Source organism: Bubalus kerabau, chromosome 3 (genome assembly GCF_029407905.1).
Source record: "Bubalus kerabau isolate K-KA32 ecotype Philippines breed swamp buffalo chromosome 3, PCC_UOA_SB_1v2, whole genome shotgun sequence".
NCBI classification, from domain to species: Eukaryota; Metazoa; Chordata; class Mammalia; order Artiodactyla; family Bovidae; genus Bubalus; species Bubalus kerabau.
Window position 1 is genome coordinate 170,097,988 of NC_073626.1, and position 19,130 is coordinate 170,117,117.

Here is a 19,130-nt window from a genome sequence, read left to right on the forward strand (position 1 = left end):
ATCATCACCAGGACAATGTAGGGGTTTTATTTATGTAAATTTCTGTATATCATTCACAACCAATGGCTCTGATCTAGGGGTGACTTTTAGGATTGACTGGTTTGATCTCCTTGAAGTCTAAGGAACTCTCAAGAGTCTTCCTCAGCACCACAGTTCAAAAGCATCAATTCTTCCATGCTCAGCTTTCCCTATGATCCAGCTCTCACATCCATACATGACTACTGGAAAAACCACAGCTTTGGCTACACGGACGTCTGTCAGCAAAGTGATGTCTCTGCTTTTTAATACCTTTTCTAGGACTCAGACTTTATTTTTTGGGGCTCCAAAATCACTGCAGATGGTGATTGCACCCATGAAATTAAAAGACGCTTACTCCTTGGAAGGAAAGTTATGACCAACCTAGATAGCATATTCAAAAGCAGAGACATTGCCAACAAAGGTCCGTGTAGTCAAGGCTATGGTTTTTCCAGTGGTCATGTATGGATGTGAGAGTTGGACTGTGAAGAAGGCTGAGTGCTGAAGAACTGATGCTTTTGAACTGTGGTGTTGGAGAAGACCCTTGAGAGTCTCTTGGACTGCAAGGAGGTCCAACGAGTCCATTCTAAAGGAGATCAGTCCTGGGTGTTCTTTGGAAGGACTGATGCTAAAGCTGAAACTCCAGTACTTTGGCCACCTCATGTGAAGAGTTGATTCATTGGAAAAGACTCTGATGCTGGGAGGGATTGGGGGCAGGATGAAAAGGGGACGACAGAGGATGAGATGGCTGGATGGCATCACTGACTCGATGGACATGAGTCTGAGTGAACTCCGGGAGTTGGTGATGGACAGGGAAGCCTGGCGTGCTGCAATTCATGGGGTCGCAAAGAGTCGGACACGACTGAGCGACTGAACTGAACTGAGGACTGTGAGTTAGAGAATCCCAGGGACGGGGGAGCCTGGTGGGCTGCCGTCTACGGGGTCGCACAGAGTCGGACACGACTGGAGCGACTTAGCAGCAGCAGCACTGGCACAGCGACCCGGTATGTAGGCGGTCACGCTGAGCTCATTTTTCTTTTGTGGGGGCAGGGACATGAGGGGCCAGGAATGGTAACCGCGAGCGGGAGTTTACTCCCACCCTCCGGATTAGAAAGCCAGTGGGTTAAAGCTTGTGTGGCCCAGGCTGCAATTGAGGCCCGTGGTGCTCGGCCGCGCCTCGCCCCTTGTGAGATCACCCTGACTGAAGACACCAGGGGAGCTCGTCCACCCACCCCGTACACCTGCACCGAGAGGTGCAGATTCGGGCCAAGGTGGCGCGGGCGGGAGTGTTCTCCCTGCGCGGCACCCTGGACTCCCTGTCCCGCCCCGGGAACCCCCAGGCAGATGCGGGCGGCGGAGGGGGCAGGGTGCGTTCTGCGCCCGCGCATCTCCGGAACCTCCCAGCCAATCCCCAGACGCCTGAGCGGCAGGATGAGCCCCAACAGCTAGAGCTCCAAGCCCCGCGACCCAGGAGCTGGCAGTGGTCCCCGCGCATGCGCGCCGAAGCTGTCCGCTGTTTGGACGTTTCCATGGCGACCAAGTCGGTTGGCTGGTGGTCCCCTAGCGAGAAAATGAAGCTCAAGAGCCTCCTGCTCCGCTATTACCCGCCAGGTACGGGCCGGCCCCCCTCTGCTTTCACGTGGAGGTCTGCACCGGGAGGGTCTGCGGCAGAGGAAAAGTGCTGGGGCCCGAGCGGTGGTGTCCAGAGCCGGTGATCCCTAGGGAAGCCTTGTGTTTCCTAACTTGCGGTCTTCACTGCTTCGGATAGTGTACTCGGGTTCGCAAAACTTTGGGAAAAAAAAAAAAGACTTTTTTTTTTTTTTTTTTTTAAAAAAGAAAGTCCTTAAACTTTTAAATGGCTGAGTTGTAATGCTTTCTGGTTACCTAGGAACGAAGTGGAAGGGGAGGGAGAGGGGGCGATTAGTGATGTTGTGGAATATTGTTTCTGAAAGGGAAGACGCTGACAAGGGTCACATTGTTTTTTACTTTAAAGGCACCAGAAAGATCAAGTAAAGGTTTGTTGAGTATGGGAAGAAAAACGCATACTTAAAAAGCATATTACCTAAGTGACCGAATTCCAGACTGTACATATCAATCCATCGACACATTTACTGAAGCCCTACCTGTTGGCTCAGATGGTAAAGAATCTGCCTGCAATGTGGGCGACCTGGGTTCGATCCCTGGGTCGGGAAGATTCCCTGGAGAAGGGAATGACAACTCACTCCAGTATTCTTGCCTGGAGAATTCCATGGCAGGCTCTTGTAGGTGGGGTGGCAAGGAGTCGGACAGGACTGAATGACCAAGGCTTTCACTTTACTGTGGACACTTTGTGCTCTTGCAACATGGGGCTTTAAAAAGTTCCAGTGAGCTCAGGAACTATGAAATAAACCCAGAGAATGCTAGAATGCTCTAGTTTTAGAGTAGGGCGTTGCTTCTTGGTCTTTTGGCTAAAATCAAGTGTAGAGTAGGACACTCTTGCCTATCCCTCTTGACCTTTAGAGGATAAGTGAAGTCCACTGGTCATACAGATTGACAAGGATAGAAATAGGAGCAGAATTCTTGGCGTCTAATTTGGAACTCACATTGAAACTAAAAATATAAAGTAAAAAGTCCTCAGAACTTGCCACAAGGCTGTAGAAGACAAAATCCACTTGCTCAATGAAAAGTCTGAACAAAAACTATCTTTAAGATGTCAAATGGGGGGGCGATATCACTTTGGACTGGTTTGATTTAGTATAACTTTGGGAGAGGTGGGACTTGAAGAATTTAGCACTGAATATCTCACTGTTCACAGTAATGCATCCAACTGCTTACTCACAGTCTCCATGAAGATGTCTAATAGGCACAGACCTCATGGGTCATTTTCTCCAGTCCCCTCCTCGTTGTGTAGCTCTTTCAGGCTGGGCCTAGTCCATTGATGGCATCACCACCCCATCCACTTTTTCTGGCAGAAACCTCAGCCATCCTTTGTTTCTCTCTTGTGATTCGCTGACCCTCTCTGCACTCCCGTATCCAGTTCATTAACAAATGCTGTCAGCTCTACTTTCAAAGTATTCTGTGAGTCTGTCACATTCTTCTCATTTCCTTGGCATGAGTTCCTTGACCCAACACACCTTCCTGCTTTCACCTCTGTCCCTATCTCCATCCCACCTGCCATCGCTTCTTCTTCCTTCATCCCTGGGCTTGTCAACTGGATTCCTGGCTTAACTCCATCCTCCACAGTCTGTATGTCACTAACAGCCAGTGGAATCTGGACTCAGCATCTCCAATAGTTTTTCATTATATTCAAAATAAGATCCGTACTCTGTAGGATTTAGCTTACACTCACTACACTTCAGATTTCTTTAAATGCTCTTCCAAGACTTCATGGAGGGCATGTCACTCATCAGTCTCTCTTTCTGGACTCAGACGTTCCTAGACTTTGGCCACTTTTCTTCATTTGGTCTTGGTCAATGTCACCTACTCAGAGACCTTCCATTATCACTGTTCAAAGAAGCACTTCCCCTCATTGATCTTACTCTCAGCCATTTTGTTTTATATTTATCAAAGGACATTTATTGTCTGTGCTTTGAATGACTCCCTCTTTTCCATAAAATGTAAGCTCCATGAGAACTGAGACCTTGTCTCTTCTTCAGCTGTAAAAGAGACTCTGGCTTATAGGAGGCCCTCAGTGTTTATGGAGTGAGTTTATTAGTAAATGAATGTGTATCATAAATGAGGTTGAACCAGACCTAGAACTTGTGATTTTAAAATAAATGTTTAAAAACTCAGGAGATCCTCCTTCTGCCTCCCTGCATGAGTGCAACTTTGACATGAAGCTATTAGCAAGTTTGTAGTAAGGACACTCAGTTTTTTTCCCTCTTAAGTTTCCAATTAAAATTAATTAAAAGAATAACTGGATATCAGCATGTGAAAATGTGGAACTTAAGGATTTGTTTGGTTTTGATTTGTTAAGGCATTAGTCAGGTGGTGGTAATAATACTTATCCCATACGTCTACTGACTCCCTTTAGCTAGTCTCTCAAATCTCTCTTGGGAGTGAACCTCCTTGAAAAGAATGTTGTCCCCAATTTCTCTTCTCCCTTTTGTCTTGAACTCACTCCTATCATGGTTTCACCCTCACTGATCCACTGAAACTGTTCAAGATCCTCAATGACCACCTCCAGTAATGCTGAATCCACTGGCCACATCTCATCTCAGTCTTTGTCTTTTTTGACCAGGCAGCAGCACTTGATCCATTGGCTCACTCTGCCCTCCTGTGACTTCCAGGACACACATTCCATGTTTTCTTCTGCCTCATTGTCACTCCTTGGTCTATCTTGTTCACTTGTCCTCTTCTTTCTGATCTTAATGTTGGCGTGTCCCTGAGTTTTGTCCTTGGACTTCTCCCCATCCGTCCATGGTCATGCTCAGTCATGTTGGACTCTTTGGGACTCTTTGGACTGTAGCCCACCAGGCTCTTCTGTCCATGGAATTTCCTAGGCAAGTATACTGGAGTGGGTGGCATTTCCTCCTCCAGGGACACCTTCTCAGCCTAGAGATTGAACCCACATCTCCTGTGTCTCCTGCATTGCAAGTAGATTCTTTATCTGCTGAGCCATCGGGGACTTCTCTAACTCTATTCATTTGCTGGACGGTCTCATCTATTCTCAAGGCTTAAATATCATCCTGAGTAGTCCTAAGTACCTGACTGCCTGCCTGGTTCTTCATTCAGATGTCCAACATAATATCTCACATGGGGCCTCTGATGGTCCACCTCCTGTCAGTCAATGGAAGCTCCATTCCTCCACTTACTTCTGCCAAAACCATAGACTTGTCTTTTTCTCCTTTCTTGCTCACTCCATGTTTGGTCCAGGGACAAACCCTGCCAGTTCACCTCCAAAATATATACAGAATTCAACAACTTCTCTTCAGAATCATGGCCACCATTCTTTTTATTGCTAGAGGCTCTATACTTGCCCCACTTCTGTGGAGGTGAGTCTGTTAAAGCAAAAATCTGATTATGTCACCATTCTTCTCCAGCCCTTCAGTGGCTTTCATTTCTTTTAAAATGGAAGGGCCATGATGCCCAAGACTATATAGGATCCACCCCCTTTGGCCTCTCTGACTTCACTCCCCCTCCAGCAGCACTTCTCTGCTTTGTGTTCCTCGGGTGGGCGAGGCATGCCCCCAGTCAGGGTCTCTGCAGTTGCTGGTTTTTTGCTTGGAATAATCTTTCCCTGGATATTGTTACTTTTAGCTTCTTTAGCTTTTTTTTTTTTTTTTAAATAAAACATAAGTAAAGTGAATAATGTAAAGTCCCCTCCTTCCTAGAATTTACAACTTCTCCTCATGGTATTTCAGAACCCTCTTCCTTGCTTTGTCTTTTCTTAGCATTATCTCAATTCAACCAAAATAAATTTTACTTATTTATCTTGCTTAGTCTCCCCGACTAGAATATCAACTTCATGAGGGCAAGGACTTTGCTAATTTCACTTACAATGGTATCTGTAGCTCCTAAAGTAGAACCTCTAAATGAGCATCTAGTAGAGCTGAGTGCATAAATGAGTGCTCATATATTTGTTAAATAAATGAACAGTTTAAATGAGATGATGTGGGTTAAGCAGAATGTGTAGAATCCACCTTGAAATGTGAGTGGGTCAGACTCTAAATCCAGAATTCTAAAAGCAAGTAAACTCAAGTAAAAGCTTTAGACTCATGGTTGTGACTATTGCCTTAATGATTATCTTATAATAAATAAGATCATCTCACTTAGCATGTTAGATACTTAAATTCTGATCTTTGGTAAGCCACATGATATTGCAAGTTTCCAAGGTACTACTGAATAGCAGGTGGGTGTTAAATAACATTATCAAATAGGAAAAGTATGGCTCACCACTGAATAATTTTCATGTTATCTTTATCCCTTCTGTGCATAAAGCAATTATGTTTCACCTCCTAATCTTTTAATTTCAGTCCTCCCACTCTCTTTTGAATAGCATATAGGTCAGGAGCATTCTTTTGTTGGCATCCACTGAATAATTCCTCTCCCTAACCTAGATTCCCGAAGACTAAAGGAACATAGCAGTAATGTGGGTAATCAAACTTGGGGCTTTCCCTATTTTTTATTCTTCAGAATCTCATTGCTTTGTGAAGAGTAGGTGTTGAATACATGCTTTTCAGTTGACTCAGTTATGATGATCTTTGTCATTTATTTATTGCATGTGGGCCCCTTGTTCTTTGGCCAGAAGAAGGATCTAAATAAGCGGCAGGGTGAACTGGTTGGTATTTTGTGCACTTTAAAGGTTTCTGTTGATTGAATATGAGCTGGGTAAGCAATACTCTTTTACCTTTTGAAGCTTGGCCTTTTGGTACATTGCAGATTTGGGGAGGGGTGATCATCTTCTTACCCAAGTGTTTTGGAAATCACACATTACCTATAGTTCAGCCAGGAGAAGATCAAGAATCACACATTACCTATGGTTCAGCCAGGAGAAGATCAAGAATATTAAGATACTGTGCGAAACAGTCTCTGATGAACAACATGTATTCCTGGAAGCATCTTTATCTATTTTCTGCTTATACTTTTCATTGCACACATCACAGCCTCTTGCTTGTATTGGAGTTCAGTGAGCATACTGCCTTAATGTCTTGTCACAGTGAAGCAGTCATATAAATGTACACGTTTCAGATTTTGCACTCTATTTTCTGGATTCATTTTTACAGAAACCCAACTAATTTTTAGTAGTTGGCATACAAATGTTTAACATTTTTCATCTTATTAAGAATAAGATAGTTGTGAATAAGGAAAACAATTTTGCTAATTTGCTTGCTAGATTTTGAAAATGCACCTATTTAGGAAAATGGATTATGCTGTGTGGGCTCTGAAGTATTAAGTTCTTTCCAACCTTTCTCTGAGTTATGGGAGATTATATTACTTAATGTTACATTATTTATTTACTCGATTATTTATTGAATATATGCATATGTTTTATGTTGAAAATTTTCAAAAATGGAAAAAAAAGAAAAAATTGTATCTAAGTAGGTTAACTTTTGGCCTAGGCTGTCATCATAAGTGTTTTATAATATATTTGTTTATTTTTTAGGAATTATGTTGGAATATGAAAAAAGTGGACAATTAAAGACCAAATCCATAGACTTGCTTGATCTTGATCCCAGGTAAGGTAGCTATATAATGCAGCATGTGTTTCATATCCAAAATCATTATTGGGAAACCCTGACATAGGATGGTGTGTAGATAAGCTCATAAAACTACTGACAATACATTACTAAAAAAATTGTTCTGGGTGTATTATTTCCTGTTTGTTTCAGTGAGTTTTATATTAGTGTCTTGCTGAATGGGCTTCTGGGGTGGCTCAGCAGTAAATGTAATGTAAATGCAAATGCTTGCAATGTAGGAGACACAGGAGATGTGGGTTTGATCCTTGCAGTGTAGGAGACACAGGAGATGTGGGTTTGATCCTTGCAATGTAGGAGACAGGAGATGTGGGTTTGATCCCCGGGTTGGGAAGATCCCCTGGAGAAGGGAATAACAATCACCCCAGTATTCTTGTCTGGGAAATCCCATGAGCAGAGGAATTTGGCGGACTACAGTCCATGGGGTCCCCAAAAGTTGAACATGACTGAAGTGACCAAACATGGCTCTTGCTGAATGAGGAGGGCATGGGAAAAGGATTATCAGTCTGTCCTTTTCTTCTTCCCAAACCAACCTTATTTAAAAAAATAAACCTTTTGGTTTGAAAATCTGTTTTGATTCATAACATTTGTTGAAAATCTTTCCAAGAGGCATTATTATCTTTTGAATTCTTATGCAGGTCTAACTCTGTGACCCCTGAGTTTTTCAAAGTCATCGTTAGGAACCATCTCTGATTCATTTCCATTCCAAATATTCACTTTTATTCTGAAAGACTGTATTGCTTGAGAGCTGGCACCGTATCTTGGACACTCCCTGAGCCTAACTTTTGGCAAGTAATCAATGTTAATTGAATGAAGGGTCTCCTAGTTCAGTGCCTTGCACAAACCTGGGGCTCAGGACATGTTTATTTATGAAAAGGAGGATGCCTATTAGACTATGCATTTCTAATGCATATGCTGAGACAGAAGTAGGCGAGTACAAGGTTGCTGGGAGGTGACCCCAGGACAGATCAGAAAATTAGGCAGGGTTGGGCAGAAGGGGAAATGGCCAGGCTCACAGGGCAGAAGTGGCCAGGCTCTTGTGTGGCGCTCTGGCTTAGCCAGGGGCTCAGGGCTGCAAAGAAGAGCAAGCCCTCGGCCCAAACTCTGATGTGAATCCTGAAGGAGCTGCAACTGGAGGCCGTCGGCCAACCTCTCCCACAGCAGCCCGGTCCGTGAATCCTTTCTCGATTTGGGGATGTGTTTTGCAAAATGACCCTATTCTGTATGTTTTGTGGTATACAGACATTATTATTTGTCTTGAATTAATATTCTGAACTAGCAAAATTTACTAGAATTGCTGCAGATTATTTGAATGCTGGAGAAACTTGCATCTGTATTTTTCACACTGGTTCTCTTTCAGGGAGACAATGTTATAGCATTAAGAAATTAATAATCATGATAGTTCTTTGAATGTCTGTTTTAGTGAGGTACTTTCTCTTTCCCCTAAAATACAGCAAATTAAAACTTTCTGAACCTCAGTTTCTTCATCCCCAAAATAGTTATGAAAAGCATTAAATTTTAGAGGGTTGTTATAGGATTACATGGGACATCATAGGTAACAAGGTAAGTAAAGTAGGATTGGGCAACTTTAATAGATATTTATTAAAAAAAAAGAGAGAAACAGGAAAAAAAAAAAAAAAAGAGCTCTTGTTTAGAAGCAGCACTTGGCCTTCTTAGATGAGCAAATCAGAATCTTTGCACACCTTCCTCGAGCTAAGTCTCAGGTAATGGAAAGGCATTGAAGAGAACCCAGGCAGCTTTCATCCGTGCCAAGATGCTCTTTATTGATTTCTGTGATTTTTTTTCCCCTGGAAATCTCTTGGTGAACATGATGATGCTGTTGACAATTTATAAATCTTGAACTTCATAAAGCAATGCAATCCTTCATGTAGTGAATGTATATGTAATTTCTGACATAGAAAAAAGTAACTGTTTTTATTTTTTGATGAATTTCAGTACAGATGTCAGTGCATTAGTAGAAGAGATACAGAAAGCAGAACCTCTCATCACGGCTTCACGATCAGACCAGGTCAAACTTTTAATACAGAGATTACAAAATAAACTCGGACAGCACAGCAACCACAAATTCTATCTGTTTAAGGTAATGCACGTTTAAAGATACTAAGTAGAAGAACTTTAATGAATTACTTAATTCTGCTAGTCTAAAATAAAATATAAATCATATTTTCTTTCAGGTCCCCCCACATTTTTGCTAAGACTAAATCTTAAATGTTTGTTGAATGAATGAATAAAATTCAAAAATTGGTTTCTTGACAGGTTCAATAAAGATTTGCATTAGTAACTTTAACTTTGCTTTATAATGATAAGTCTAAAGAATAATCATTAAAGTAGCTCTAAGTTATTGAATAATTAAATTTTTTTTCCAGTTGGACTAATAGTAAGATGTATTTCATGGTGTATCAACATTTCAAATTTTTTGCTTCCATATGAACTAAACTATATTTCAGTAAATTATTTATTGATATGGATTGTATAATAATTTTAATTCCATAAAGATATGCTTATTTTCATCTATAATCTTGGCAACTAAATTAAAATAAATGTCATTTATTACTTCAATAACAGCTTTCATTTTTCTTTATTATTTAACAACATTTAATGCTTTATTCTAGAAATGATTTATATTACACTGATTTTATTTCTTATGACTTATATATACTTGTTATTTATATACTCAGCATATTTTGTCTGATATGAAGTATTCAACAATTTTCTGTATTCCTTCTTTCAACTTAGTGAAAGATGGTCATTCTTGCAATAATTCTTTTTCCAGCAGGTGGCACTATTTTACTTCAAATATGAGCTCTATAACTTAGATGACCTTGTAATTTATCTTTCAAAGGAAATATTTTGAGTGAAGGAGGACACTATTAATAGTTACACTCTGACAGTAGACGTAATTAGGACTGTTCCAGTCTGGCCAGTCATCCTACCTAAAAACAGATGGTCCAATTTAAGTATATTCATTCAATAAATATAAAGCATCCACTATATGCTAGGCAACGTAGGGATGGAAATATAAATTCCATGACATATCCCGACTCTAAAGAAGCTTTAAGATTCAAAAAGTAATAATTCATTGTTAATCTGTATTTGAAACATCTTTGGTTTATTTCCTATATATACTGTTTATACATATATACAAACCATGTACAATATGTGCAAGAGAATATAAATTAGTGAAAAGACCCTGGTGCTGGGAAAGATTGAGGGCAGGAGGAGAAGAGGGCAACAAAGGATGAGATGGTTGGATGGCAACATTGACTCAGTGGACATCAGTTCAAGCAAACGCTGGGAGCTAGTGAAGCACAGGGAAGCCTGGTGTGCTATAGACCATGGGGTCACAAAGAGTCAGACACAATGAACAACCGAACAACAACAGCTATTTGTATCTCATAGCTATAATCTATCTCAAGGCAAATTGATAGAAAACATAGATTTGATCATGCTTCTGTAATTATTTGTAACCTCCAGATGTTATTGATCTTAAGAACAGGAAGTCCTATGTATTTTCCTCCTTTGTTCAAATACTGGATACTATCCATTTATTGTGTATAATGAAGATGCATTTGAATGTCTTCATTGGTTGGAAGTTAAAATGAATGAGTGGAATAATTTTGTTCGAGTTTGAAATAAATGGTGTTTTCTTTTATTGAAGGTTCTCAGAGCACATATACTGCCACTGACTAACGTTGCACTTAATAAATCAGGCTCATGGTAAGGTCCTCTGTTTATTAAAAAAAATTTATTGAATTTATTTTCTTAGAGCAGCTTTAGGTTCACAGCAAAATTGAGCAGAAGGCGCAGAGATTTCCTCTCTATGAATCACTTCTGCCTTGCATCCCCACCCCCCAGCCGCTTCAGTCACTATCACCATCTCCCACAGAGACCTACATCTGTTGCAACTGTTGAGCTATATTGACCCGTCAGTATCACTGAAAGTTCATAGTACTCATTAGGGTTCGCTCTTGGTTTTGTACGTTCCGTGGGCTGGCAAATGTATAACGACATCTATCCAGTGCTATGTTATCACACAGAGCCTTCTCACTGTCCTAAAATCTTCTGTGCACTGCTTATTTATTTCTGTGTGTATGTCTATTTCTGTTTTTTTTTTTTTTTAATTTCTAATTTTTAACAACCAAGGGATACAAATCTTTTTTAAAGTAAAAATTGCCTACCCATAATGTGAGGAGGGCATGGCAACCCACTCCAGTATTCTTGCCTGGAGAATCCCCATGAACAGAGGAGCCTGGCAGGCTGCAGTCCATGGGGTCGCCAAGACTCGGACATGACTGAGCAACTGAGTGCTGGCACCCATGATATATGCAACATGTTGATTTGATACATATGCATAGTGAAATGTTTAGGACAGTCAAGGTTATTACCATCCTATCTCCACAGGGTTACCATTTTTGGTGGACCTGAAATCTATTCTGTCAGGGTATTCCCAGTATTCATCACAGTATTATTAACTACAGTCCTCCTGGGTGTACAGTAGATCTCTAGACTTACTCCTTTTACATAACTGCAACTTTGTACCCTTTGACCAGTGTTTCCTCATTTCTCCCACCTCCCCAGCCCCTGGTAACTACTGTTCTGCTTCTGTGAGTTCAACTCTTTTGTTGCTATTGTTTAGATTCCACATATAAGTGAGATTATGTGACATTTGTCCTTCTGTGTCTGGCTTATTTCACTTAGCATCATGTCCCTCAGCTTTGTCCATGTAGCAGCAAATGGCAGGATCACCTTCTTTCTCAAAGGTGAATAATATTTCATTGTATCTATCGATCTGCCTATAGATATATACCACATTTTCTTCGCCTATTCATCCTTTGGCAGATATTCAGGTAATTTCCATATCACAGTCATAGTGAACAGTGCTACAGTGGACATGGGAGTATAGGCATTTCTACAAGATCCTGATCCCATTTCCTTCAAATATATGCCCAGAAATGGGATATAGTTTTAATTATTTTGGTAACCACCATACTGTGTTCCATAATGGTCATACCAATTTACACTCCCCAAGAAGCTAGGAGGAAAGTACCAAGAAGAGAACGAAAAATATACCGCCTTGTTAGCTTTCCTGTTTAGTTGGGTTTAGATAGAAGAATTTGTTTCACCTTTTATCACCACCACTTGACATGAAGACTGGCTTTTCAACGTTGTGCATTTTTTCTGTACTTGGGATTTTTTTTTCCCTAATGGAATATGTAGGAATAATAAAGATACTATGATTTTTAACTCAAGAGAACAATATACTAACAATTCCTGTAGTAGAACAGTAATGTTAAAGGATTGTTAAATGTTAAACAGATATTTAGTGAACACCTCTTAGTGTGCCAGTCACGTTCCAGGGCCTGGCGGCGATGGTGGTAAACCACATGGGCAGAAAGACGAACATTTATGAAAGAAACAATCCAGGTCTTCAGGGACTAGCTTTGGGAATGTGACTGATCAGGCTATGCTTTTGGGTGAAGTTGAGGTCCTGGAGTTAGCCAGGGCTGCTGGTCTTGTGGATCATGAGCAGAGTTTGCATTTTCCTCTAGATTACTAGGAAGCCATTTGAGGAAGTTTAAAAAAAGTAAATGCAGTTTCTATGAGGAAAATAGATTTGTAAGAACCATGTGTGAGCCACACCCTAATAGAAGATGGTTTTGTTTAGGCAAGACATGGAGGCAATGGAGCTAGTGAGACATGGCCAGCCTAAGGATGTATGCTGAGATTGGGCGAATAGAATGATTTACTGATAGATTGTGTGTGGGATGTGAGGGAAAGAGAGGCGTCAAAGACGAAGCCAAGATCTTATGGTCTGACTGACTGGAAGAATGATGTTATTTATTAAGATATATTAGAGTTTCAGAAAAGGTTACCAATTATTAACATTTTTTAGTTATGTAACTATAGTATAAGAATGATTATTGTAAGGATTACTCTTTATTTAGTAACTCCTTTTTGGGTTTGGTCTACAATTGAAAAGTTTCCAAGTCAAAGGATTTAGATATTGTTCTCAGTTCAACTCTGTTCTGCATACACAATTTCCATTGTAAAAAATGAGATAAATGAGATTATGAGGGCTTCCCTGATAGCTCAGTTGGTAAAGAATCTGCCTGCAATGCAGGAGATCCCAGTTTGATTCCTAGGTTGGGAAGATCCCCTGGAGAAGGGATAGGCTACCCACTCCAGTATTCTGGGCTTCCCTTGTGAATCAGCTGGTAAAGAATCCACCTTCAATTCGGGAGACCTGGGTTCGATCCCTGGTTTGGGAAAATCCCCTGGAGAAGGAAAGTCTACCCACTGCAGTATTCTGACCTGGAGAATTCAATGAACTGTATAGTTCATGGGGTTGCAAAGAGTCGGACATGACTAAGTCACTTTCACTTAACTCTTTGTTTTACATACACAATTTTCAGTGTAAAAAGCAAGATAAACGAGGTTATAGTTTTGCAGGCAAAAACATGAGGTCTTTACTAACACACTGCTGGTCTCACCTTTGCTGTATTTCCACTGCTTGTGTTAGCTTTATCACGGGAAGCTATGATCGGACATGCAAGCTCTGGGACACTGCCTCTGGAGAGGAGCTTCACACCCTGGAGGGTCACAGGAATGTGGTGTATGCCATAGCGTTCAACAACCCTTATGGGTAAGAAGACATCCACTTGTCCAGTGATTCCTTATTAATCCACTGGTTCTTTTATTCACCACTCCCTCCATCTAGTGGGGAAGGAAAAGAGGAAGATGAAGAACCAAAAAGTTGTTGAGTGTCTGATGTGTGCTATAGTATGTGCATGCTAAGTCACTTCAGTCATGTTCCATTCTATGTGACCCCACAGACTGCAGCCAGCCAGGCTCCTCCTTTAGTGGGATTCTCAGCCAAGAATACTGGAGTGGGTTGCCATGCCCTCCTCCAGGGGATCTTCTCAACCCAGGGATCCAACCCATGTCTCTTATGTCTCTTGCATTGGCAAGCACATTCTTTACCACTAGCGCCACCTGGGAAGCCCAACTCAGCCATAAAAAGAAATGAAATTGGGTCATTTGTAATGATGTTGATGAATCTAGGTCTTCCCAAGTGGTAAAGTGGTAAAGAACTTTAGTGGTAAAGTGGCGCTAGTGGTAAAGAACCTGCCTGTCAATGCAGGAGATGGAAAAGACGTGGGTTCGATCCCTGGGTCAGGAAAATCCCTGAGGATGAGCATGGCAACGCACTCCAGTGTTCTTAATTGGACAATCCCATGGACAGAGGAGCCTGGCGGCCTGTGGTCCACAGGTTTGCAAAGAGTCAGACATGACTGAAGCGAATTAGGATGTTTGCAGGTTCGGATGAACCTAGAGTCTGTCCTACACAGTGAGGTAAATCAGAAAGAGAAAAACAAATATTGTATATTAAGGCATATATACGAAATCTAGAAAAATGGTATAAATGAACCTATTTGCAGGGCAGGAATAGAGAATGCAGACATATATGGACGCTGCGGGAAGGAGAGGATGGGATGAATTGGGAGAGTAGCATTACACACATATATGTATGTGTGTATAAAATAGATAGCTAGTGTATAAAATAGGTAACTAGTGTGCTGTATAGCACAGGGAGCTCAGCTTGGTGGCCTGTGGTGACCTAGAAGGGTGGGATGGGACAGTGGGAGGGAGGCGATATATGTATACATATAGCTGATTCACTTCATTGTACAGCAGAAACTAATTCAACTTTGTAAAGCAATTATACTCCAACAATAAAATAAAAAAAATAAATTTAAATATCTTCTTCAGTGTTCAAAGTAGCTTTGGGAGAGGTATTACTGGCCTCACATAACATAGATAAAATTCAGCCACCCCTCCCAGGATCACACAGTAGTAGAGTGGTGAGCTGGAGTTCCCGCTGATGCAGGGCTGACTCTCTGCCCTTGGAAGTTCTCTGACCGGAAGATGAACCCTGACCGGAAGTTCCTGCTGATGTTTCTAGCACTGGACCACAAGAGGATAGCTGTACATGCATGACATGGTTTGCTCTGTGTAGCAGTTAACTTATAGTCTTATCAGGTATAAAACCATGTATAGTGACATGCTAAATAACAGTACAAAATGCAGCAGAACCATTTTTAAGCTAACTTCTAGTTAACCCATTCAGTAGATCTTACCAAGGTCCTCTATCCTGAATGACACACTACTTGTACCTATAGCTGTTTGAATGCCTGTAGCAACTAGTCTATCCACCAGTACACTTAACTTCTCTTTCCACTGGGGACATTTTCAGCTTACCAAGAATTAGTTGTATTTCTCCACAAACCTGCTTGTCGGGGGTTGTGCTTTCAATTTGTAATAATCTAATTTAATTAGATATTGCTTAAGCTAGTGAAATATGATGCGTGAAATTAAAGCTGTTGTCTCCTATGAAAACACAGATAAGGTAAATATTTGAAAAAACTGTTACTAAATGAAGTTGTAGATGAGAACATTATAAAAATTAGAGAAGACATTGTAGAAAGGACCCTCTTTTCATTTAGTATTAGAGACCACAGGAAACCATGTCTGGGGACTGAGAACAGAGGAGAGATTCAAGGCATTAGAGTTAGTCTGGATAATTATAAAGTCTGCAGCTGTGCTGAGCGCTTATAATTTTCTGTGGGATATGTATTTTGGGCCATAGGACCCCTCACATTTTTGTTTTACAGAGGAAAAGACTGATGGACTTCAGTACATACAATTTAACATATGCATGTTTAAAAAATTAATACATAAAAGAAAAGTGATCACTGTGAGAAAATTTGTAACATATGCAACAAAGAGTTATTGCGGAGAACATGTAAAGAACTCCTTTACAAATCAATAGAAACAACACATTGGAAAAATAGTCAAAAATATGAATAGACGTACTTAACAACTAGGTAAATATGAATTTAAAAATTATTTTTATGTTTTGGCCATCTGAATGGCAAAAATTAAGAGGTTAATAAATTACACGCCATATTGTTGAAGAGGAACTAAAGAGCCTCTTTGATGAGGATGAAGGAGAAGAGTGAAAGAGCCAGCTTAAAACTAAATATTAAAAAAACTAAGATCATGCCATCTGGCCCCATTACTTCATGGCAAATAGAAGGGGACAAAGTGGAAGTAGTAGCATATTTCCTCTTCTTGGACTCTAAAATCACTGCAGAGAGTGACTGTAGCCATGAAATCAGAAGACGTTCGCTTCTTGGTGGGAAAGCAATGACAAACCTAGACAGTGTATTGAAAAGCAGAGACATTACTCTGCTGACAAAGGTCCATATAGTCAAGGCTATGGTCTTCCCAGTGGTCATATATGGCTGTGAGAGCTGGAGTGTAAAGGAGGCAGAACGCCAAAGAATCGATGCATTCAAACTGTGGCACTGGAGAAGACGCCTGAAAGTCCCCTGGACAGCAAGGAGATCAAACCAGTCAATCTTAAGGGAAATCAACCCAGAAAACTCGTTGGAAGATGCTGAAGCTGAAGCTCCAGTATTTTAATCATCTGAGGTAAACAGCTGACTTGCTGAAAAAGCCCCTGAGGCTGGGAAAAATTGAGAGCCGAAGGAGAAGAGAGAATCAGAGGATGTCATGGCTGGATGGCATCACCGATGAAATAGACATGAACTTGGGCAAACTTTGGGAGATGGTGTGGGACAGGGAGGCCAGGCATGCTGCCATCCACGGGGGTCACAAAGAGCTGGACGTGACTAGGCAACTGAACAGCAACGTTGTTGAAGACGGGGTAAAATGAACACTTTCCTACACTTTTGAACAGTGAGCTTGCACTGCAAGTGATGGCCCAACTGTGTGAACTTTTGATGACTTGCTATTAGTACAAAAGACAGACAGGGTTCAGCATAAAGGAAAAGATGTTAGTTCCCTGGTTGAGGGTTGAACAGGCTAATTTACTCTTACTTGTTGGGTGTTGATCAGTAGCCCTGATCCACAGTAGATGTGTGAAGCTTCTTGCTTGAAAGGAACTGAAGTCTTTATTGTATTTCCTCTCCAAATCCTCTTTCTTCTTTAAAGACCTTACAATTGGAATAATACAGATTTTACTTTCTCAAGGAGACACTTACTGTCTAACTTCTCAAAACCTTATCTAGCCACATGTTTAATTGGATTTATATCTTTCCATTTTCCTTCTTTTAAATTTGATATTACTGTCTTCAGTATATCTAACAGAATTTTTCCATATTCCTACAACCATATTACATATTATTAATTTCCACTTGTTAGTAATTTTCTAAACTAAATCCTTTACCATATTCATTAATGAAAAAACTTTTGCAATCTTAAACACAATTTATATTTAAAATGTAAAATATTTAAAATTGAACACATAAAGAGATATTATTCAAAAATTAGAATATTATTTTGTTTTCCACTGCAACAGATACAGGATTGCTTATTATTTTAGCTTATTTAAAATTTTTATTTTACATTGGAGTATAGTTGATTTACTGGATTGCTTATTATTTTAAAAGTGAAATAAAATTTTCTGTGGGGGTTGGGTGGGGAGGGGCACTTCCCATCCTCAGGACTCCTGAGGGAAAATAAATTATTGAGTAATAAATTACTTATTTATTTTTTAAAATTAATTTTTATTGAAGTATAAAAAGCGAAGTAGATTTCTAAATAGAGATCCATGTATTAATATCTTGTCTTAATTCAGTGTATCAAATACTGTGATTGACTTTGTTTTCAAATTCCATATGTATATTTTTTAAATCTTAGTGACAAAATTGCCACTGGGTCCTTTGATAAGACTTGTAAACTATGGAGTGTAGAAACTGGAAAATGTTACCATACCTTTAGGGGTCATACAGCAGAAATAGTGAGTATATTTTATTATATTTTTATGTTGTCATTCCTTTTGTTTTTGCTTTGTTTTATGTTTTTATTTTTATCTTTTTCAGTAGATCTTATTTTTTAGAGAAGTTTGAGGTTGACAGAAAAATTGAGTGGAAAGTGCAAAAATTTCCCATATATCCCTCCACCTCTCCTCCAAAGCACGCCCATTGTCAGCGTTGCCACCAGGGCAGCACGTATATGGCAAGGGATGAGTTTACATTGGCGCTTCACATCGTTGTTATTTCTTTTTAGGATTCATTGCAAAAGTAGTTGTTATACCTTTATAACTAATTTAAAAATCTGTTATTTTAAATTTCTCTATATTATATATGATGGGGTTTATATCATTCGCAAACTACTCTAGTTTTAATATCTTGCAGATACTGTCAAAGACTCATATCCTGCATTGACTAAAAATAATGAGATAAGTGTATGAGTACAATAGCCAATCTGATGTCTTTTTCATTGACTTTAGAGAATTGACTTGATTGAGGATTGGCGGACTTCTTAAAATAGCTTTTAAACTAACTTTTTATACCATGTAAAATATCTAAGCTGATTGTTTCCTGGATAAAATTAGAACTCAGATTTGCATAAGTAGTTTGATACTCTAAATCGCTTTCACTATTGGGAAGCCCTCATCCTTAACTAATTCTGTGTTAAATGTCTTACAACAATTAGTGAGATCATTTGCACCCTGTGGAACAACTGTTAGCTTTTAAAGAGTTTGCTTATTTTAGGAGTAAAATTTATTTATATTCATTCTTCATATTTATTGTATTTTCATCCAACAAGAGCTATGTTCAAGGTACTTTGCTGGGGATGCTGCAGTGAAAAATTATACAGTTTTTTTTTTTACATGTATTAGCTTAGTTGTTCCTCGTAACAACCCTAACGGGTAGCTATTTCTCCATTTTTCAGTTGAGGATGCTGAGGTATACAGAGCTTAAGTAACTCGCACAAGGTCATAAGAAAGACACAATCCTCATTTTCATAGTGTGGCCGTGTTTCCACACTCCCTTGGAATTTTGAAGGTTTTCTTTTTTTTTGTAGTTCCTAGGAAGACATTCATATTTT

General features: G+C 39.9%; 1 protein-coding gene across 1 annotated transcript in view; it reads left to right on the forward strand.

Annotated features, from left to right (window-relative positions):
• Positions 1–1,586: 1,586 nt before the first annotated feature.
• Positions 1,587–19,130, forward strand: part of DAW1 (dynein assembly factor with WD repeats 1) — a 36,925-nt gene continuing 19,381 nt past the window's right edge. The window contains exons 1-6 of the mRNA XM_055574811.1: positions 1,587–1,626; positions 7,100–7,172; positions 9,147–9,291; positions 10,870–10,928; positions 13,732–13,854; positions 17,937–18,036. Coding sequence (XP_055430786.1) covers positions 1,587–1,626; positions 7,100–7,172; positions 9,147–9,291; positions 10,870–10,928; positions 13,732–13,854; positions 17,937–18,036 — 540 coding nt within the window. The remainder of the gene's footprint in view (positions 1,627–7,099; positions 7,173–9,146; positions 9,292–10,869; positions 10,929–13,731; positions 13,855–17,936; positions 18,037–19,130) is intronic.